Source organism: Bufo gargarizans, chromosome 2 (assembly GCF_014858855.1).
Source record: "Bufo gargarizans isolate SCDJY-AF-19 chromosome 2, ASM1485885v1, whole genome shotgun sequence".
Classification (NCBI taxonomy): Eukaryota; Metazoa; Chordata; class Amphibia; order Anura; family Bufonidae; genus Bufo; species Bufo gargarizans.
Genome location: NC_058081.1, coordinates 459,554,029 through 459,577,525, shown reverse-complemented (window position 1 = coordinate 459,577,525; position 23,497 = coordinate 459,554,029). Strand labels below are relative to the sequence as shown.

Below are 23,497 nucleotides of genomic sequence, written 5' to 3'. Positions count from 1 at the left end.
GGGGCCCCACTTTCAATTTTACCCAGGGTCACACTTTGTCTAAAACCGTCCCTGACCTCTACCTCCCACTACCAATCTCGTTCTACAAATTTCTGCAACCCCTTAAACATAAAAACTATTCCTCTTAACCCTGCTCCTTTGGTCTCTCTTACAGGAGCATTATTGAACGCTCGCTCTGTCTGTAACAAACAGTCCTACATTCATGACCTCTTCATCTCTCAAAAACGTTCCTTACTGGGTCTCACAGAAACATGGCTGACACCCTCTGACACTGCCTCCCCTGCTGAACTCTCTTATAGTGGATTTCATTTCACTCACACACATTACGCTCATTTCATTTGAAATACACTCTGTTCGCATCTACGGTCCCTCCAACCTCCAAGTAGCTGTAATTTACAGCCCCCCAGACCTAGCCACCATCTTTATTGACCACTTTAACACCTGGCTCCAACACTTTCTTACTGACGAAATCCCCACTATCATCATGAGTGACTTCAACATCCCCATTGCCACTTACCCCCTTCAAGCTTCTAACACTCTTTTCCTTCTTCGGCCTCTCACAGTGGTCCTCCACTCCCACCCACAGAGAAAGAGATGGTCACACTCTGGATCTGATCTTTACCCGCCTCTGCTCCCTATCTAAACTTTCTAATTCGCCTCTCCTCCTATCCGACCACAACCTACTCACCTTTTCTTCACACACTAACACCCCCCCTAGCAGGAACCTCCTTAAACATCTCGACTTTTGCTTGCTTTCTAACTCTCTTCTGCCACACTCTACCATTTCTTCCCCCCCAAGACCCAGATGCTGCCACCACTCTGTATAACACCACAATAAGTACAGCTATGGACCCTGCTGCCCCCTCACACACAACAAAACCCTAAAAATCAGCAAACAACCCTGGCACACTAACCTGACCAAAAAACTCAGACAAGCTGCCAGGGCTGCTGAGCGGCGATGGAAGAAATCCCATTCGAAGGATCACTTCAAACACATACAAGCAATCCCTCCGCATTTTCAAATCCTCACTTGCTGATGCAAAACAGGCCTACTTCTCATATCTTCCCTGTCCCACAACCCTAAACAACGTTTTAACACTTTCAACTCCCTTCTCCATCCCCCAGTGCCCCCACCCTTACCTCTCATCTTAGCTGAGGACTTTGCCACATACTTCAAACAAAAGATCGTCAGCGAAAGCTTCAGTCCCCACAGCTCCCCTACACTTACACAACTACTCAGTCCTCTTTTTCCAAAACCTGCTTCTCCACCATTACAGAAGAAAAACTTTCCACCCTACTCTCCAGTTCACATCTCACCACCTGTCCACCTGTGCACTCGACCAAATCCCATCCCACCTCATCCCTAACCTCACCACAGTGTTTATCCCAGCCCTAACTCATCTCTTCAACCTATCACTAACCTCTGGTTTGTTCCCTTCTGGTTTTAAATATGCTACCATTACACCCATCCTCAAAAAGCCTTCAGTTGACCCATCTCCTTTGTCCAGTTATCACCCCATATCACTTCTTCCATATGCCTCAAAGCTAGTTGAGCAACATGTCCATTTTGAACCGTCCTCTCACCTCTCCTCCTACTCCCTCTTTGACCAGCCACACTCTGGCTTCCGACCCCACCACTCGACTGAAACTGCCCTTACCAAAGTCACCAATGACCTGCTAACAGCCAAAACTAAAAAACACTCTGTCCTTATTCTCCTTGACCTGTCCTCTGCTTTTGACACTGTCAACCACTCCCTTCTGTTACAAACTCTCTCATCTCTTGGCATCACTGACCTGGCCCTCTCCTGGATCACATCTTACCTCACAGACCGGACATTTAGCGTCTCATTCTCACACCACCTCGTCTCATTCCCTCTCTGTTGGTGTCCCGGAAGGCTCTGTCCTAGGACCCCTGCTCTTCTCTATCTACACTTTTGCCCTGGGACAGCTCATATAGTTCCATGGCTTTCAGTATCACTTTTATGCTGACTACACACAAATCTACCTCTCTGGTCCAGACATCACCACCTTACTATCCAGAATCCCACAATGCCCATCTCCCATATCCTCCTCTCGCTTTCTAAAACATAACATGAATAAAACAGAATTCATCATCTTTCCCCCCATCTTGCTTAACCCCCCCAACAGATCAATGACTGCACACTCTCCCTGGTCAAACAAGTCCACTGCTTTGGAGTGACCTTGGATTCTGCCCTTTCTTTCTGACCACACATCCAAGCCCTTTCCACCACCTGCCGCCTCCAACTCAAAGACATCTCCCGCATCCGCGCTTTCCTCAACTTTGAGTCTGTGACAATGCTTGTACATGCCCTCATCATCTCCCGCCTAGACTACTGCAACATTCTTATCTGTGGCCTTCCATCTAGCACTCTTACACCTATCCAATCTATCCTCAACTCTGCTGCCTGACTTATACATCTCTCATCCTGTTACTCCTCTGCCAATCTTTTCACTAGCTCCCCATTTCTCAGTGAATTCAGTTCAAAATACTAACAAATACATTCAAGGCTGTCCACAACATACATCTCTGAGCTACTTTCCCGATACATCCTCACACGTAATCTCTGATCCTCACAAGACCTACTTCTCTCCTCTCCTATCGCCTCTTTCCACAATCGCCTCCAAGATTTCTCTTGTGCATCCCCCATACTCTGGAACTTGCTACCCCAACATATCAGACTCACCTACCCTGGAAACTTTCAAAAGAAACCTGAAAACCCACCTCTTCAGACAAGCCTACAACCAGTGACCCTGCTGCCTCTATACCGCCATGACCAGCTTCACCCTCACCTACTGTGTCTTTCTCTCATACCATAACTCGTCTTATTTATGCTTTAGTGCAATAAACTGTATTATGTATGTATATCTCTTATCATATGTACAGCGCCATGGAATGAATGGCGCTTTAATGATAAAGAATGATAATTGCTTATTAGGGGTACTGTATTTCCCTTATAAACCAAAAACATGTGAACAGTTCCTCCATATGTATACACACAGGTTCCATGTATAAAAATGGTTGCAGTAAGAGTAGTAGAGGCTCCAAGTAATTAAAGAGGTTGTATGGGATTAAAAAACATGGGTTTCCAGAAACAGCGCCACTCTTGTGCTTGGGTTGTGTCTGGAATAGCAGCTCACCTGCCTCTCAGCCTTACTTAAAAAAAATGGGTTTAAATGCAATACCAGACACTTGCCAATTTCTCAAATCCTGCTCTTCTATCATCTCTTTAATTCCAAAAGTCATAATTAATGCTGAGTAGATGCAATAAAATAATATTTCACTAAGGCAGATTCTGCTAAAGCATTAACAATCGACAGACAGGGTAAAGTTATTCCATGTGACAAGCTGTCCCTGTGATGAAGTCTTCAAACACCTGACATTCAGAATACAGAGGTATGCCTCATTTCTGACACACTATTATAATTATCAATTTGTCATAATTATTAGTCATCATAATAAGTGTTTAAATCGCAAACACAACGCAAAATAAGCAGTCTCGCTCACACAGGCTTAACGGGAACCTCTCACCAGAATGGATCCTATTCCAGCTTTTCTAACATGGGGCCAACGCACATAAATGACTAAGTGTTGAACAGGAGGCTGAGAAATAAGTTGCCACATACTGTACTCCACAATTCTATTAGCCCACTGACATACCTCCTTGACCCTATGGAAAGAGGGAAAACATTATTTCTTAGAAATATGGTAGTGCTATCTCCCTGAAGCTGCCCATACACATTCAATAGTCGGGTGAACAAACATTCTGCCGACAGCTCTCTCTCCCGATTCCCTCCCAACTTCAATATACACATACATGGTTGGCTCGGCTGAACATGTATGTGTATTCTATGGGGAAAGAGGAGAAATTCATAGCCAAACACTTCTGGTGGCAGCTTATCTCCCCCACAGATGATGTCAGGGAAGAGGCGGGAGCTCCCCACAGATGATGTCAGGGGAGAGACGGGAGCTTCCCACAGATGATGTCAGGGGAGAGGCGGGGGCTCCCCACAGATAATGTCAGGGGAGAGGCGGGAGCTCCCCACACACAGTGTGTCAGCTGAACCCGCTGTTCTCGGCAGGTTCGGCCAACAAAAGACTAATGTGTATGGCCAGCTTAAGGCCCCTGCATGGCAATTTCTGAATCGGGGAAGCAATCCAGTGACTACATAGAATAAGTAGCTAAAAACGAGTCATTAAAAAATCTGTAGTCCTGGGCCAAGAAAGAGTCAGGAGAGCTAGACACTTATTTTAGCTGTTTCCCCTACTTAGGCTGACTCCTCACAATGTTTTTCCAGTGTGAATAGTGGCACACTTCTCACAGATGTATAACCATTACTAGTTTATTGATTAATAAAGCTTGAGACAAAATTACATTTTGCAAAATGGTGCTAAAAATAAAAATTTAAAGCTAACATTTTTCATTCTTATAATTGGTTCATGCATTAATAGGCAATGGATAAGCGAGCTGGAAAAAGACATGACCTCCAGAGTCTTAAGTGTTGAAGCAAGCAGCTGGACATTGCTGCAGTGTTTCATCAAGTGGACTAAATGTGATCATTACTGCATATACGCTGCCCTCTGCTTGATCTCAGCAAGGTGTATCCCGCTTAATTTATCTAACTCTAATTTCAGGCATGAACCATTTTCACTTGGCCCTGGAAATCCATTTAGCTGCTTGCCTACAGCAAAAATGAGTACTATGGACACTGATGGCGAGTATGAAATAATGATATCAACCACTGAGCAGGCCGAAATACATGAGAAGGCGATAATACTTGGTTAGAAAAAAAATAATAATTATTAGATAATGAATGCACATTGAATCTATTCAGAAAGGAAACGTGGCTTGCATAGAACAGACTGAATTTACTGCACTGATCTGGATATATCACATTTCAAGACCCCATGGTGCTGTAATGTAAAGCAATGCTAAATCTAACCTCAGAAAAGGTCTATGCTGTGAATTGAAGGATCAGATTTTCTATCTGAGCTGGAAAACTAAACAATAAAATAAAAATGTAAAAGAAGGATAAATACTGTCTGATCTGGTGAAAGTTTTGTGCACGTGAAACTCATAGGCAATTGCATTTTAATTTTGTTATGTGTCCTAAGAGATAATAAACTTGGAGTGCCAAATCCCTGGAACTTTGTATATATTGATACCTGGGAACCAGGCCTGCAGTTCTGAGCACTGCATTAAAAAGTTCATGGTAATGGCTGAGCTGATCATTCTATTTTTCATATCTTTAGATCCCAAACAGTGCCATGAAGTGCCCATGAGAGGCTAGGAAAAACTTGCCACATAGCCCCCCCCCCCCCTCCCTTTTTGAGTTCCATTAACCATTCAGCAAACCAGTAAGGGTCATATGACATGCTTCCCCTGCAGCCCTGAAATTAAAGGGATTCTGTCACCTGGATTTTAGTGACAGAGCTTTTAACATCACATCAGTCTGCTCGTTTTGTATTAAAATATACTAGTATTACTACCCTGTCCTTTGTCTAGAAAATCGCTTTTATTAATATGTTAATTACGTAATGAATGGGCAACACCCTCTTCTCCTGAAGCCCAGCACCGCCCCACTGCTAGATTATTCACTCCTCATTGCCGGCTGGTGCATGTGCAGTGCGTCCTGTGAGGCCGATTCCAGGCGCCAACATCTGTACCCACAGCGCATGCGCGAGTTTAGCTCAGCGAACGCATCCCGTGGATACATGTCAGCGCCTGGAATCGGCCTCACAGGACGCACTGCACATGCGCCCAACCGGCAATGAGGCATGAAGAAAATTAGCAGTGGGGCGGTGCTGGGCTGCAGGAGAAGGGGCGCGGTTGGGCACCAACGGCCCGAAGGACAGCCCCTTGGGCACCTTACTCGGGTAATTACCAAAGCGATTTTCTAGACAAAGGACAACACTTAGGGTAGTAATACTAGTATATTTTAATACAAAACGAGCAGACTTATGTAATGATGTTAAAAGCTCTGTCACTAAAATCCAGGTGACAGAATCCCTTTAAGAAAGAGAAATAGTGCTCACTTTTGACCTTCTCATCAGGACCACAGGTGGGCATGCATTTGTGGGCACCACAGTTTCAGTTCGTGTATGGTACAAATGCCTTAAAAGGGTTCTCTGGGTCTTTACTTATAATCTCTGTTTCAGCTAACCTGCCTGTCATGCCACCAGGTGCACATCTGGTCGGAACTTCAGCAGAAGAGCCCTCAGCTAGGTGGGCGCACATGTAGTCACAGCATGACAGGATGGTAAATACTCCTGAAACTCTCTTCCTTGCACAGGTTAAATGAAACCGAGAATGTAGGTAAAGCCCCGGAGAGCCCTTTAATAAAATGAGCCTATCCTGACATTTAAAAAACTTACTGAGCACATTTTGAACTGATGGGATTTTTTGCTTTGTTTTTACATATCCTGTAGTATGGCAATTGTTCTGTTTACAGGTGGTAGAAAAGATAAGTCTGGATGGCGACCGATTTTCCAAAAGACAGGTTCACCTACAGTATCCACAGGTACTGTACAAGCACATTATCAGCACAGTGTAAATAAAAAGCGACTTGGATGGAAAAACCTTTAATAAATCCAATGCAAACAAGGAGTGATTTTTAATGGGCAACACGTGCCAAATTCTATTACGGTATGTATTGCATTTTTTTGTAAACTTAGTGCCTCTCACTAACATATTACACAATTATTCCACCACTGACATAACTGGAGTTTATACAAGTATATGTCTGGAATATTTATACAATAATGCATAAAAAAAAGAAATAAACCAAACACGAGGAAGTGTTTGTCTGTGGGAAGGGTGGTGAAATGAGGAATTTCAGTAAGTGACTCACTGTGCCCGTACTTACAATAGTTGATAATTGCAATTGCAAGGTCAAACTACAGGAAATGTATTAGGCTACTTTCACACTAGCGTTCGGGCGGATCCGTTCTGAACGGATCCGCTCATAATAATGCAGACGGAGGCTCCGTTCAGAACGGATCCGTCTGCATTAAAATGGCAAAAAAAAAGCTAAGTGTGAAAATAGCCTCGGACGGATCCGTCCAGACTTTCAATGTAAAGTCAATGGGGGACGGATCCGCTTGAAGATTGAGCCACATTGTGGCATCTTCAAACGGATCCGTCCCCATTGACTTACATTGTAAGTCTGGACGGGTCTGGACGGATCCGCACGGATCCGCACGGCCAGGCGGACACCCGAACGCTGCAAGCAGCGTTCAGCTGTCCGCCTGTCCGTGCGGAGGCGAGCGGAGCGGAGGCTGAACGCCGCCAGACTGATGCAGTCTGAGCGGATCCGCTCCATTCAGACTGCATCAGGGCTGGACGGCTGCGTTCGGGTCCGCTCGTGAGCCCCTTCAAACGGAGCTCACGAGCGGACACCCGAACGCTAGTGTGAAAGTAGCCTTAAGCGCATATTTTCTTTTCCTGGAATTTGGGCTTAATGATTTTGTGGTAACAACTGACTTTTACTAATAAATGGGTAAAAAAAATAAGCTGTTAAAAGTTTAACCACCTGCATAGACAACAACTCCAATGGCTTCCTCTGTATTTCGGACTGTACATCCACGAAGAAGAAGACTTTCTGTGCCAAATCCTGTGCGTTGTCCATTAGTCAAATCCCTGCAAATAAATAGACATAAGTATATCAAACTTTAAGAGCATCTGTCAGCATTTTGTGCCTGCCCAGAGTCAGCTCAGAGACTTGGCGCTTGCACAGTGAAGCGGATGAGCTTGGGAAGCAATGTATCCGCTGTTGCCTCACTGAGTCAAGTCGAGGCAAGAATGAGTGCACAGAACTCTGTAATCAGCAGACATTTACACATTGGCGATACAGGGGGAAAATTAACTCAGAATTCAGATAATTCACATGTATATGATTTGTGGACTGGAAGCTTCACATGACCGCTTTGTTCCATGGCTCGACTGCTGTATGTCGATGCCTGTAAATCAAAGGGAAGGGAGGTAACAGCAGAGCACTGGGGTGCTGTGTAAGTGGCACATAAAGGGCTCAGGCCAGCCCCATGGTGCTCAAAATTGCTCATTTTAATACATATAAAAATTAAGATATCTCTGTTGCAGGGAAACCTACAGAAAAATAAAGGTATCATTTTACTTAGCATGATCTACTAGGCAATATGGCTGGTTTAATAGGGTTGATCATGCTGAAAGATCTTCTTTAAGTAACACATGTGTACAGCAAGAGACAGTATGAACACAGCAGACATGCCTGTTTTGGGAATTTAAAAGGAACGTGAGTTGAGAGACAAAGAATCTTGATGTTCTCTAACAACATCAACCACACTAAATATTAAAATAATAGTAATAATACAATTAGATACATTGAAGCAATCCAGGTCAATGGGGACCTGCTGCAACAGAGGGGACATAAGCCTCAGCTCTGGAGCAGAGGGACATAGTGAGTTTTTTTTTTTCTGTGGTCCAATTTTATTGCCGATGTTTAAATTTACTGTTGTTTTTAAGTTTCTGTCAATAACCTAATGTCTTTTCCCTGATTTTTGTTGTGCTTTACTTTTAAAGCAAAGAGGCTAATAGATTTTTTAAACATGCCCTTTGACATAGCTGTAACATTGTATTGCTTTCTCATTGCATGTGGCATCAGGGAGAGAGAAAATCAATAATCGGTACCTGGCATGGTATTAAAAAGGTAGAAGGAAGACACACAGTCTTTGCCTGTATGTTAAACAGGTGCAGAGATATCAGAATTTTTATTCATATGCAAATAAGCAACTTGGAGCACTGCTTCTATAACATACATTGCACACTCCCCCCTACCCTGGACTAAGAGGGCTATAGACATCAGAATGCTGTAGGCAGAGCTGTGTCATAGCATGTGCATATCACATACACCACTTATAATAAACTTACCATGTTGAGAATAGAGGATTTTTATGATTAGAAAGCTAACACATATTACTGGTTTATTCACAAGCAGAACATATGATTATAAAGAAACCAGAAATATGTGTTAGCTTTCTAAGCATAAAAAAACACTCTTCTCAATGTGATAAGGTTGTAACCTGGAGGTAAGTGGACTGCCTTCCATGTAGATGTCCAAGGTTCAAATACGAGGAGAGACTTTTTTTCTTCTGTCCCTCATTTAACGCATAATAAAAGGCTATAGCTTGACTTTATTGAGAATATAGGTTTTCTATGCTTAGAAAGCTAATACAAATTACTGGTGTCTTTATAATCATATACTGTGCCTATGAATAAACCAGCAACATGCATTAGCCAAGGATATAAAACCTCTCAATATAGTAAGACTATAGATTTTTATTATGGGTTAAATGAGGGAGAAACAAAATAACTGAAGAAAAAAAAATGTCTCCAGGTATTTGAACCTGTCAAATAAAACACAAAGAGGTGTTCCCTAGTGTGAAAACTGCAGGGCCTTAGGGAGATAATGTTGCTAGGTGTACCTTACCAAATGGTGTTGTGCAGAGCAGGCACAACACTAGTTAAAAGCAAAGTATCTCCCAACCAGGAGAGTAACCAGGCTGCCGCTCTTCTTCACCGGATGCATCACAGGGAGTCCGGAAGAGAAAGTAAAGAGACTGATGTTGATTGATAATGCTGACAGAGGCTCTTTAACTAGTGGGTGCCAACACATCAAGACAAAATTCCAAGGCTGCAAAGTGGCAATGGAAGAAATCCCATTCTAAGGAGCACTTTACCACATACAAACAATTCCTCCTAATTCTCAAGTCCTCACTTGCTGCTGCAAAACAGGCCTACTTCACATCGCTCATATCTTCCCTGTCTCACAATCCTAAAACAACTTTTTAACACCTTTAACTCTCTTCTCCGCCCCCTGGTATTGCCACCTTCACCTCTCATCTCAGCTGAGGACTTTGCCACATACGTTAAACAAAATATTGACAACATCAGAGAAAGCTTTAGTGCATAGTCCCTACTGCCCCTCTACACAACTACTCAGTCCTCTTCCCCCAAAACATGCTTCTCCACCATTAGATAGGAAAACCTTTCCACCCTACTCTCCAGATCACATCTCACCACCCGTGCACTAGACCCAATCCTATTCCACCTAATCCCCAACCTCACTACAGTTTTTATCCCTGCCCTAACTCATCTCTTCAAACTATCACTAACCACCGGAGTCTTCCCCTCTGGTTTTAAACATGCTACCATGGCACCTACAGTATCCTCAAAAAGTATTCCCTTGACCCACCTTCTTTGTCTAGTTATCGCCCCATATCACTTCTCCCATATACCTCAACAACTTGTTCAGCTTCAACTGTCCTGCTCCCTCTTTGAACAGCTACAATATGGCTTCTGACTCCACCACTCAACTGAAACTGCCCTTACCAAAGTCACCAACGACCTAATCATTGACAAAGCCAAACAACATTAATTTGTCCTCCTTCTCCTTGACCTGTCCTCTGCCTTTGACACTGTTGAGCACTCCCTTCTGTTACAAACTCTCGTCTCTTGGCATCACGAACTTAGACCTCTCCTGGATCACATCATACCTCAAAGATTGAACATTTAGTCTCTCTGACACCACCTCTTCTTCACATTCCCACTCTGCTGGTGTACCTCAAGGCTCTATCTTAGGACCCCTGCTGTTCTTAATCTACACCTTTGGCCCGCGACAGCTCATAGAGTCAGATGGATTTTGGTATCACTTTTATGCTGATGACATGCAAATTTACCTCTCTTGTCCAGATATCACCACCATACTTTGATGCTTTGATTTTGGTAGCTAAAACTTTGTCTTTTATTCAGGCAGTAGACAAAATGCACAGGACATTCACCCACAAGTGTAGCAAACTCATCACCACCATACTATCCACAATCCCACAATGCCCATCTTCTATAACCTCCTTCTTCTCTCGCTTTCTAAAACTCAACATGGATGAAACAGAATTTATCTTCTTTTCTTCATCTCACTCAATCCCCCCTAACAGACCTATCTATCACGATCGATGGCTGCGCAATCTCCCCGGTAAACCAAGTCCATTGCCTTGGAGTAACCTTTGATTCAGTCTTTCAAACCGCACAGACAAGCCCTACAACCTACATTGACCCTGATGCTGCTATAACCCTATGACTAGCTTTACCCTCACCTACTGTGTCCTTCTCCCATACCCTGTAGCTTGTGAGCCCTCGCAGGCAGGGTCCTATTTCCTTCTGTACCAGTTTGTAACTCGTCTTGTTCATGCTTATTGCATTTGTTTAGTAGTATCTATGTATACCCCTTTTCATATGTACAGCACCATTGAATGAAAGCCACTTTAATAATAAATCATAATAATAATCCACCAAAAGGAGTCTTTTCAAAGACTCAGCATCTGTGGTTCACCTAGTCGACACACAGTTCTCGAAAAGTCCCATGCCTCCCACTCATAATGTGCTTGGTCAAAGATGGTGGTGGGCACTAAATGTAAATTATAATAAAGGCTCTCTATTTATATAGATGAACAATAGGGTGGAGGTTTTCAATGCATGCACGGTTAAGGATAAGGAATATAAAAGAATCAAATATCAGTCACTTCCTCATTTTGTGTATTGTCTCCCTGAGTGAAACTCAACTTTCAACCAATGGGCCAAACGAGTACATGTAAAGGTGAACAATAGAAACTTGTATTTGCGTAACATTTCAAAACAGGCATATGTCAAATACTCACATATAACCTTTGAATTTGCTGAGATTGTTATTTGGCTTCTCACATACAATAGTATATTTAAAGGACTCGGGATCAAAAGATTCCTAGAATAAAAAATTAAGAAACATTAAATTTGTGAAGATCAATATTTAGAAGTAGTGTGGCCATAGCATTATATGGTCTTTCAGACTAAAGTTGGCAATGGGTGTTAGTTTTTTGTGGGTAGATACAGTATATTGTCACTGTGGTGACCCCCTTTTGGTGTAGGTTTACATATTTTCTATGCTGACTGATAGAATTTCTGATACATCCAGCATGATTTTCTGATGTGATTCATCATCATTCTCTGCAGCAGCTTTGCGGGGGTCCTTGTATCACATTGACAGGGGCAATTTGTTACAAGCATGTATGGATATACATACTGGTCATAGGGGGTACTGTTCATCCACACTTGTCTGCATTCCCTTCTGAGTTTTATTATGTATTGTACTTTTTGCATATATGTTTAATAAAATATTTTGTATAAACATCACCGCTGGCGTGTTGTGCATTTATAGGAGTTTGTAAATTTGAGGCCGTGCGGTGCACACCTTGGCTGGCAGCAGCCGGCTTGTTTGGAGTTACTAGATACAGTACCTCTAGTTCAGTGCTAACCACTGACAATATATTACTTTTGGGTCCTTATAGACACTGGATATCTGCTGCCAAGGAAAAAAAAAATAAAAAAAATCACAGGTTGAGTTTATAGTCTTTCAAAACGAAATTTCCAGAGCTGAGTGGTGATCCTGCCACCTTTGAAAGGTTTGGGAGACAGCTGACCACCGAATACACATTTGATCAAGTGTGCAATTCAAATTTCAACAAACTGTTTTTATCCTGATAAGATGATTTCGGCCTCTGAAGCTTTTTATTATTTTTAACCCACAGCTGGCACTGAACGTAAAAAAAACATAGCTACATCAACACATATTATATATATAGTAAATACAAACATTCAGGTAATTGTATAGACAATGATTCTAGAATCTTGGAGGAAATTGTTGCAATATTGTATCTGATTTCAAATTCCAAGACCTGTGCAGAAAAGGTTTAGTCGAGGTAGTGTCATGCTTCAACTTCAGGTCTGAAGGCAGCAGAGAGGCCACCAGTTGAAAATTTTTCCTCACTTAAAGAGGTTATCAAAAGCTGTAAACCCCCACCCCCCAGAATGCCCGGGCCCCTCATACAGACCATACTTACCTGGTCCCTGACACCTGTGTCCTCCAGGATGCCTCCTCAGCCGTTGCTGCATCTCCCAGTCATGCAGATCACAACATCCGGTGACGGGGGTGCAGCCAATAGCAGACCACGATGGTGACCTGCCACCATCACCCGAAGGGTGGCGGGTCAAGTCACAGCCTGCTATTGGTTGCACCCCCCGTCGCCGGATGTTGTGATCTGCATGACGGGCACGGCATGGAGGAATCAGGAAGGAAATAGGCATACGGGAACAGGTAAGTTTTGTCTGGGGTTGGGGAGGGGGTGGGTTTACAGCTTTAGATAACCCCTTTAAAAGAGTAAGTCATCTAACTATTTTCATAAATTAATAGTACAAGTGAATATATTCCAAAATATATCTTATTAGAGAAAGATGCTTTCCCGTAAAACATTTCTCCTGTTCCCTCTCCACTTCATTAACTCCCAATACATTGCTGAGATTGGTCTTCAGTGAAGACCAGCTGCTTGCTCACTGAAGGATTACATTAAAGTCTATGGAGATGGGAGAAGAAGGAGGAACATGGAGGGGCTGCTGCAGACAGGCCAAGACACAGACAGACTGCTGCTGGCATGTCATTGAACTACTGTTTAACTTCACTGCTGGATTTGCATCTAAACTGCTGTGTAATGTCCACCATTACTGCTGAGGGAAAAATAAAATAACTGAAGAGTCCCTCTCCTGGCAGTTGAACCTGGGACATCTACATAAAAGGATGACGACTTACCTCCATGATACAGCCTTATGATATTGAGTTGATTTCTATACTTAGAAAGATAATACATATTACTGGCTTATTATATATATATATATATATATATATATATATAAAAACATACACACACACACATACAGTGTCTGTGAATAAACCAGTAACATGTATTGGCTTTCTAAGCATAGAAAACCTCAAATCTCAACATAGTAATGCTGTATTAGGTACAGTATATGATATGTACAAGCCGGTACACAGCTCTGCCCTCAGCCTGCTGTCTGGCCCTGTCAATTAAGTGGAGGGAGGAGTGTGCAGAGCACAGGGGTGTTACAAAAGCAGTGCTCCAAGGATTGAGTCCAGCCCCTAGGTGCGTCAACATACTAATTTGCGTATAAATAAAAATTCATATCTCTGCAGCTGTTAAACAAAAGAATGAACTATTAGGGTTGATCATGCTGTCACAAGGATCTTGGAATATTATCTGCAGTAAAAGTCACTATTATTTTCTATTCCTACGTCCCCCAGTTCCTCCTATGTCAATGTTTAAAGCGTACCTAACCTGTGCTATGGGCAAAATAACCTGATGCTGGCATTACGACAAGACTCATAGCTAAAATAGTTGCACATGCCAAACTGACTGCCAACGTGCACTGGGAACATTCAGATTCTGGTGCTGACCAAAAGGATTAGTTCACCAATAAATGGATTGAAAGGTATGGCATAATACATAAAATATGCCTAGAGCTATATTCCTTGCTCTATTTGTAATGTATTTGGTCTCACCAGTGAAGCTAGCTCAGTTCTACCTATGTCTTACTGTGGGGGTAGATCTGAAGCACATGTATATCAGTAGGACATCTCCAGAAATTCCTTTGCTAACAACTTATGTCTCCTTAGCACACTTACAGCTCATATAATTTCCTTACATAATATAATTTCCCATTTCTAACATAGAAACAATTTTACAGCCTGTTACCTGATTTTTTTTTTCTAAAAGAATAGCTTTACCATGGGAGTGTGAGGAAGGTTAAATGTAGCATACTAATCGAATATGAAGCACCTAATTAGCTGCATCTGAATGTTATACACACAACAAAAATAATTTATAATGCATCAAAAGAGATGTCCTTATTGGCACAGACAGAACAGGCAAACAACAAAAAGATCTAGCCCGTAATTCACAAGTGAGAAATCTTAGTCAGATAAAACTAATTAGATTTTCTTCTCGTGATGTCCTCCATAATGACAGTATTTGAAGCATGACAAATGCACAATGCACCACCGGCAGCATCACCTTGTTACAGACAGGCCTGGCGCTATAATAAGGCAGACCAAGCGGCTGCCTTAGGGCGCAGAGACACCAAGCCAAGGAGGGGCAGAAAAATGAAACTTTAAAAAAAAAAAAAATTACTTACTCGGCGCTGCCCGCCCACCCGCGGCTGTTCTCCTCTGTGTGCAGGGCCGATGCAAGGATTTTTGCCAACACCAGCAAAGCTATATTTTGCCCCCCCCCCCTTCACCAGAACTCAGTGGGGGTGATGTAAGATAGAGGGGGAGAAAAGTAACATGGAGGGGGGAGAAATGTGACATAGTGGGGGGAAATGTGACATAGGGGGATGATGTGCCATGGGGGGTGAGAAGAAATGTGACATAAGGGGAATTATGTGCTTGGGGGAAGGGGGGGATGTGACACAAAGGGGGTGATGTGACATGGAGGACAAGAAATGTGACATTTCTCCCATGTCACATTTCTCCCCCTCCATGTCCATTTCCTCCCTCCCATGTCACCCCCCGGGTTCAGAGCTGAAGCCGGACATACCCTTATTTTCACCCCCTGAGGCTAGCATTGGAGCATCACATTTCTCATCCCACCCCATGTTGCATTTCTCATCCCACCCCATGTCACATTTCTCATCCCACCCCATGTCACATTTCTCATCCCACCCCATGTCACATTTCTCATCCCACCCCATGTCACATTTCTCATCCCACCCCATGTCACATTTCTCATCCCACCCCATGTCACATTTCTCATCCCACCCCCTCCATGTCACATCACCCCCTCCTTTTTACATCACCCAGACCGAGTTCTGGTGGGTGGGTGGCTGGGGGAGGCAAAATGTAGCTTTGCTTGTGTTGGTAAAAATCCTTGTACCGGCCCTGGTTACACACATGTCAACTTAGTAAAATGGGGATATGAGGGAGGATAAATTATGACTTGTGACTTTTGATAGACAGTGAAAATAAAAAGCGTAAATCCCAAATTTATCTTTCAGTATTTGCAGAACTATATTCCAACCCTACTGCCAGTCAGGATAGCACGATACAGATTCTTATGCACATGGCTGGTACTTTTATAGCCTTCATATTGCTATGAAAAGTTTCCTAAATGTGTGGGATTTCCAGTAGAAGTGAAAAATGTTTTACAATTTTTTTATGCTTACCCTTAAATATGTTTCTTGCTTTCACCTAAATGGTTCAAAATTCTATTTCAATTAATGTTCATAATAGGTATTTATAACAACCGGAGCACTGTATTTCAAATGAAGACCTTCAAATCCTCTTTATAGACATAGATTTAAAAGTTAATATTCCTACTACCTGTAGTCACCAGTAGAGGGAGAAAATAGTTTACATGCAGACAGGTCAGTCACTCACCCATTTAGTGCCTGTAGCTGTATTTACTCGGGCAGATTTACTCTGCACAATTGTCAGGCCGATTATCTGGAATAAACGTTACTACACACGCTCGTTTATGATAATCGGCCTTTGTAAATGAGCCACACAACACCCAGTGAACAAACAAAACAATTATTCATCAGTTGAATTTATCTTTCACCTCATTTGAAGACAGCTGTTTCTGGACGATTGCCCCTCATCAGTGCAGAGCAGAGAGTACTGACTTAACTGGATGAGAGGCCTGTCAGGGTTAGGGGGGGTACTATCTCTCTTTAGGGAGAGAGCGCCTTAATCAGCGTGATAGTACCCCCCTAACCCTGACAGGCCTCTCACCCAGTTAAGCCAGTACTCTCTGCTCTGCACTGATGAGGGGCAATCGTCCCGAAACAGCTGTCTGCACATGAGGTGCTGGCTTAAGGCTTATTTATAGAGCTGAACATTGACTTTTAGGATAGCTGCCTTACATCTGGTGGCATTTGAGGAGGAGCTTGTTAAGGGCTCATTTGTGTCCCTTTCCTCCAATAGCAAAGTAGACATGAACTAATTAACTGCAATACCTTGCATATTTTAATAGAAGTGCATACAGGCAACTGTAAATAAAGGTGAAGTTGATCAGATGGGAAATGAATGATGGGAATTGTAGTTACAGAGCTGGGCAAGACAATGAAAATAACTACTACTAAGCTATGGTTGCATCATCTAGTGAGCATTCAGACACATATACATTTGTTTATATTTTATATGACCAGAAAACGCCTCCAAGGTGGTTGCATATTATATGCCAAGAAGAGTCATCTCAATATCATTAGAGGGTTTAGGGGAATGAAATACACATGATAACTAAGGTAGAATAGGCATTATACATCACATAAGGCTCGGTAAGCAGCTCCCCTGCCACTCCCTTGTCTCTGGTTGAGTGGCTGTACCGCATCACTTCCTGCTCATTGTATTAGTCTATTATCACTATCTATTCACTTTAATTCATATCAGCTGCCATAAAGGAAATGTTTTAGGAAAAATGGCTGCAATATTTCAAACCAAGTAAACACTTTATTTTGCTTTTACAGACAAATCTAAGAAATGCAATGCATTTTAAATACATGAGACTTTCATTTAAATGGGGTTTGCCATTAACAGCATTTATCACAGGAAGTATGATTGCTGGGGGTCCGATCTCTGGGACCCCCCACGATCATGAAAACGCAGGTTCCAGAGTTCTCCATATGAATGGAGCAGTGGTGAACATGTGTGACCATGACTCCATTCACTTCTATGGGATTGCCAAGTACATAGCTCGTGTATCTCTGTGGCCATGGTTGCGCTCGCTCATACAGGGGACTTAGGAACCCCCATTCTCAGCAGGGGTCCAAGTGGTGGGATTACCAATGATCACACACTTACCACCTATCCTATGTATAAGTGCTAAACGTTGTTAATGGGAAGGCAATTTTCAGCATTTTGATCAGTATGCTGCATGATTATATGTATGTGAAGGTTCTCGATTATCCAGGTCATGGTATATCTGTAAAGAATAAATCAAGGCAACTGGACGTACTGTAGATTTCTTGAAAACGTTTCACTCGTTCTTCCAACGAGCTTTCTCAATTCTGAGTGACTGTACAAAAATTCTGGGAATAAATATGTAACTGAATCCACATCTGGTAATTATACCCAGCATTGGGTCGAAGGTGTTGATCCCATTATCCTAATTGGAGTCAGTAGGTGATAATAACCTCCCAGAAAAAGGTGTCAAGACAGCATTGAGAAAGCTTGTTGGAAGAACGAGTGAAACGTTTTCAAGAAATCTACAGTACATCCAGTTGCCTTGATTTATTCTTTACAGATATATGACTATATGTAATCCAAAAACAAGACTGGGCCTGAAACACAGAAGAGGTGAAAACATTTCCATGATGCTTTTTCATTGGGTAGGTTCCACTGGTTTTGGCTTACAAATACTGACAAAATAGTGACCAAAATATGTAAGTATGAAAGAGGCCTTAAAGGTGTTGTGCCATCACTAAATTTAATTTTAATATGAATCAGTTTTATACAACTGCCACCAGCCATATTTACTGTTAGAAACTGCAACATTTACAGGGTGAGAGCTGCAGCTCAAAGCACATACTGCCTAAGCTGTAACTCATAACGAACTGCGACAGAGAGAGAGAGCTGAAGCAGAAATAACATGGCCCTTGAACTGTGACAGGAAGAGCTGTAGTAGAAATGACAGACCCCGAGCAGTGACAGGGAGCAGCAGCAAACATGTTCTTAGCCTATGAGCTGTGACAGAAAGAACATGGCTCATGAACTGACAGGACAAGAAATACAACTGAAAGGTCACACTCCCTGGGCTGTAACAGGGAGGGAGCTGCAGCAGAAAGGACAGGCCCCCTTAGCTGTGACAGGTAGAGAGCTGCAGCAGAAAGGACAGGCCCCCTTAGCTGTAACAGGTAGAGAGCTGCAGCAGAAAGGACAGGCCCCCTTAGCTGTGACAGGTAGAGAGCTGCAGCAGAAAGGACAGGCCCCCTTAGCTGTGACAGGTAGAGAGCTGCAGCAGAAAGGACAGGCCCCCTTAGCTGTGACAGGTAGAGAGCTGCAGCAGAAAGGACAGGCCCCCTTAGCTGTGACAGGTAGAGAGCTGCAGCAGAAAGGACAGGCCCCCTTAGCTGTGACAGGTAGAGAGCTGCAGCAGAAAGGACAGGCCCCCTTAGCTGTGACAGGTAGAGAGCTGCAGCAGAAAGTACAGGCCCCCTTAGCTGTGACAGGTAGAGAGCTGCAGCAGAAAGGACAGGCCCCCTTAGCTGTGACAGGTAGAGAGCTGCAGCAGAAAGTACAGGCCCCCTTAGCTGTGACAGGTAGAGAGCTGCAGCAGAAAGGACAGGCCCCCTTAGCTGTGACAGGTAGAGAGCTGCAGCAGAAAGGACAGGCCCCCTTTGCTGTGACAGGTAGAGAGCTGCAGCAGAAAGGACAGGCCTCCTTTGCTGTGACAGGTAGAGAGCTGCTGCAGAAAGGACAAGCCCCCTTAGCTGTGACAGGTAGAGAGCTGCTGCAGAAAGGACAGGCCCCCTTAGCTGTGACAGGTAGAGAGCTGCAGCAGAAAGGACAGGCCCCATTTGCTGTGACAGGTAGAGAGCTGCAGCAGAAAGGACAGGCCCCCTTTGCTGTGACAGGTAGAGAGCTGCAGCAGAAAGGACAGGACCCTCTTTGCTGTTACAGGTAGAGAGCTGCAGCAGAAAGGACAGGACCCTCTTTGCTGTTACAGATAGAGAGCTGCAGCAGAAAGGACAGGCCCCTTTGCTGTTACAGGTAGAGAGCTGCAGCAGAAAGGACATGCTCCTGAGCTATGACAGGGAGAGACCTGCAGCAGAAAGGATGCATCCCTTGAGAAAGGACATGCCCCCTGGGCTGCCAGCATGAAATCTAGCACAGTGATTCTGGCAATTGATTGGGGAAGCTCTGGATCCATGTTAGGAACAGGGCTGGTTCTAGCTTTGTTAGAAAGTGGCTGCCATGTACTATATGATGTCCGATTGTTTTTTTCCATCAATCATGGCATAATCCTTTAGGATGAAAAATAGAAGAGTATGTCAGCTGGCAATACATTTGGGGATTGTGTGCAGGCAAGTTCCTACCATTATGTAAAACGGCAGGGGCGTATTAAACAAAAAAAAACATTTCACTCTGCATAGTAACCAGTGTCAGCGGAGGACAAGTAGGCATCTGCGTGGGCTGTCAGCAGATCAGCAAGCGCTAAATAAAAATAATCTGTTTTAACATGAGAGAATGTGAGCGGTTGAGAAAAAGGTAAATTGGCTCAACACTTTACATCTTTGCCAAATTAAGTCTTAGACACCACAAGTGCAAATTAATTCACTAGCATCCGCTAATGAATCACGACACCGGTAAAAATAAATAAAATCACATTGTGCGTCTGCAGCGTGATGTTCATTGGATTGAAGGCCATCCTAAGATGTCATTATGTTAAGGCTCTATACAGCACATTAAAGGGGTTGTGCAGTGGTTCAATCCTGAAAACCTATCCTCAGGACAGGTCATCAATATTAGATCGGTGGGGCTCCAACTCCCGGCCCCCCCGCCGATCAGCTGTTCTCTTCACATCTCCTTTGTGGAGGCAGTCACTTTTAGAATAGGTAGATCATACCATGTGTAAGAGCTCCGATACACATATATACTAATTCATGAAACATTTACAATTAATTACATTACATTAACATTACACATGCTGCACAATCAATGATAGGACATTGACTCATTTCTGCTGGCGGACAGAAATGCTCTTTCAGCCTGGGCGGTTTCACAATTTTGTTCGTGACTTCCATGCTGAAGTGTAATTATGGCACAATGGTAATGATGACGCCTTTTGAACGCAAAGTTCAACTCCTACGAAGTCTTATCTTTCTCTCTTCCTCTCTAAAGTGACATTTGTCTGTAAGATGTTGAAGGTGGCATTTATCTGCCAAATAACAGAACTCCTCCAAAGTTAAACAGCATTGAAAGTGTAGATTCAATTAGAGCTGATTTTAAATTCACAGCTCAGGAGAAAATTTCCAAAATGTCAGAGGAAAAGTTAATCACTCGGTCACCTCGAAGATACTCATAGCAAGAGGAGAAGTTACCTTCAAACTCTTTTTAACCTTCCATACTGAGGGAGACGAAGATCTTATCTTATAAAGTATTACACTTCTAGCATGGATGGAAGAAACGGAGAAAGGGGCACTGCAACAGCCAAAAAGTCATCTTCAAATGTTTGCAGGTCCAATTTAAATTTTCATTAAAAACTATTTAATGGAATTGTTTTTACACTTCAAGTGTAACATTCCTCTGCACAAGGGACTTACAAGGACAAGTTATAAGCACCTGGTGGAAATACATTGGGATGCATATTATATGAATCTCGTGTGACAATATATGCAAACGCGGGTTTTCAGGAGTAATCCTATATGGGAATTGTAAATTACAATTACATTTGTTTTACTAATGGGACAGCGATTTTTCTTGGATGAGTCTTATGTAAATGTATATAGTTCTGATAATATATTCAATATGTAAAACTGCCATTTAAAACAATGATACACAGCGCCCCCAGTGGCCAATTATAGCACACAAAAATAAAAAAGTGTGAGATCACATACCGTATTCAAACAAGATCACTGTCTGTTAAATTCGTTACCCAGCAAGTAATTATTGTTATATTTCTTTTAAAAGTAAATCCAAAGAAGTGATTTTCCCCTCACTGATCCCCCGCCAATCCAATTCTGACACTTCATAGGTCCTTCAGGTCTCTTCTTCCTAGTCACTCTCGACACACAGGAAATGACAGCTCAGCCAATCATGGTGTCCCTGCCGAAGCCAGCGGCTGGCTAAGTGATCATTTCATGTACAATTGCAAGAAAAAGTATGTGAATCCTTTGGAATGATATGGATTCCAGCTTTATGCAAGTCAACAATTCTTAATTATAGGTCTTCTGAGAGCTCTTTTGTGCGAGGCATCATTCACATCAGGCAATGCTTCTTGTGAAAAGCAAACCCAGAACTAGTGTGTGTTTTTTATAGGGCAGGGCAGCTGTAACCAACACCTCTAATCTCATCTCATTGATTGGACTCCAGTTGGCTGACACCTCACTCCAATTAGCTCTTGGAGATGTCATTAGTCTAGGGGTTCACATACTTTTTCCACCTGCACTGTGAATATTTACATGGTGTGTTCAATAAAAACATGGTAACATATAATTATTTGTGTGCTATTAGTTTAAGCAGACTGTGATTGTCTATTGTTGTGACTTAGATGAAGATCAGATCACATTTTATGACCAATTTGTGCAGAAATCCATATCATTCCAAAGGGTTAACATACTTTTCTTGCAACTGTATGTTGAGTAGGACCGGGAAGTATAGGAACCAAAGCAGTAGGGGAATCTATGAGGTGGTTATCACTTCCTTTGTTTTTAAAGGGGTTATCCAAACTATAAAACATGCCCCGCAAGGCCGCCGCTACATCTCCCTGTAGGACATACAATTATCTCACTGGGACAGGGATGGAAATGACTTCAAGCTACTTACTTGGTTTGTAAATCCTTTGACCACTCGTCTTTGCTTTAAATTTGTTTCTCCGTCCAAATTAGCAGTCTCTATGTGACATATCCCATTTTGGTCAGATGAGTAAAGTAGAAGTATATCTGCTGGAATGATCTCATTGCTAAACAGTTTGACAAAGTCTCCAACACAGACGTCCTTCCAGCACTTGTCCACAAAGTTCTTCTCATTCCTTCAACAGAACAAAACAGAATATTCATTATTTCCAGATTATTATGCACACAGTAGATATGAAGTAGTCATGCTGCTAACTGGAGTACCAAGGAGTACCAGAGTTTAGCTACATGAAACGGATATCATGTCATGGCAAAATATGAAATAGTAGAATCTAGATTTACTGTTTCCTGAAAAAAAGAACCTATTCAGAAGTCCTTCAATCCTGACGATCTATGGGTATGGGGCCTCCTGACTTTCCCCCGATCATATCAGGATTGAGCATGTAAAATGTGAACACCCAACTGTCTTGTTCTCAGGAGAGACAAGCCACCACCAAAGGTGTTTCATTGCACCTGCACGTCTATAGCAGCAGGAATAGCTGTTGGTTTAACAGCTGTGACATTTAATAGAGAGTAAGTGCAGGACAATGTTTGTTTTTTAAAGGGTTTGTCCCATGAAAAATATTATACAGTTTTTAAACCAGCACCGGGATCTGAATACTTTTATAATTGTATGTAATTAAACATGTTGTATAGCCACTGAGCTATTCAGTAACATCTATCTGTATAGCGCCACCTACTCAGCTCCATCTTTAAATTACGACCAGCTGCAGCAGACAGGTCACAGCTTCTGAAAAAATGACACGCCTTCCCTGAGCTGCTGCACAAAGGACAAGCCTGCAAGCTGCCAGCCTGAAATAAATCTACTGGACCAATAAATGTGGAGATCTCTGGATCCATGTGAGGTGCAGGGCTGGTTCTAGCTTTGTTAGAAATAAATTGTCATGTACTATATGATGTTTGATTTTCATTTTTACATTAAAGGGGTTATCCCATGACTAATGTAAAAAACCTAAATCAGACATCATATAGTACATGACAATCTCTTTCTA

The 23,497-nt window shown here is 42.7% G+C and overlaps 1 protein-coding gene across 1 annotated transcript in view; it reads right to left on the bottom strand.

The window, feature by feature from the left end:
- ATP10B (ATPase phospholipid transporting 10B (putative)) overlaps positions 1–23,497 on the bottom strand; it is a 483,468-nt gene that overhangs the window by 71,866 nt on the left and 388,105 nt on the right. Inside the window, exons 7-9 of the mRNA XM_044281032.1 lie at positions 22,417–22,621; positions 11,708–11,790; positions 7,552–7,658 (exon numbers count right to left, since the gene is read on the bottom strand). Coding sequence (XP_044136967.1) covers positions 7,552–7,658; positions 11,708–11,790; positions 22,417–22,621 — 395 coding nt within the window. The remainder of the gene's footprint in view (positions 1–7,551; positions 7,659–11,707; positions 11,791–22,416; positions 22,622–23,497) is intronic.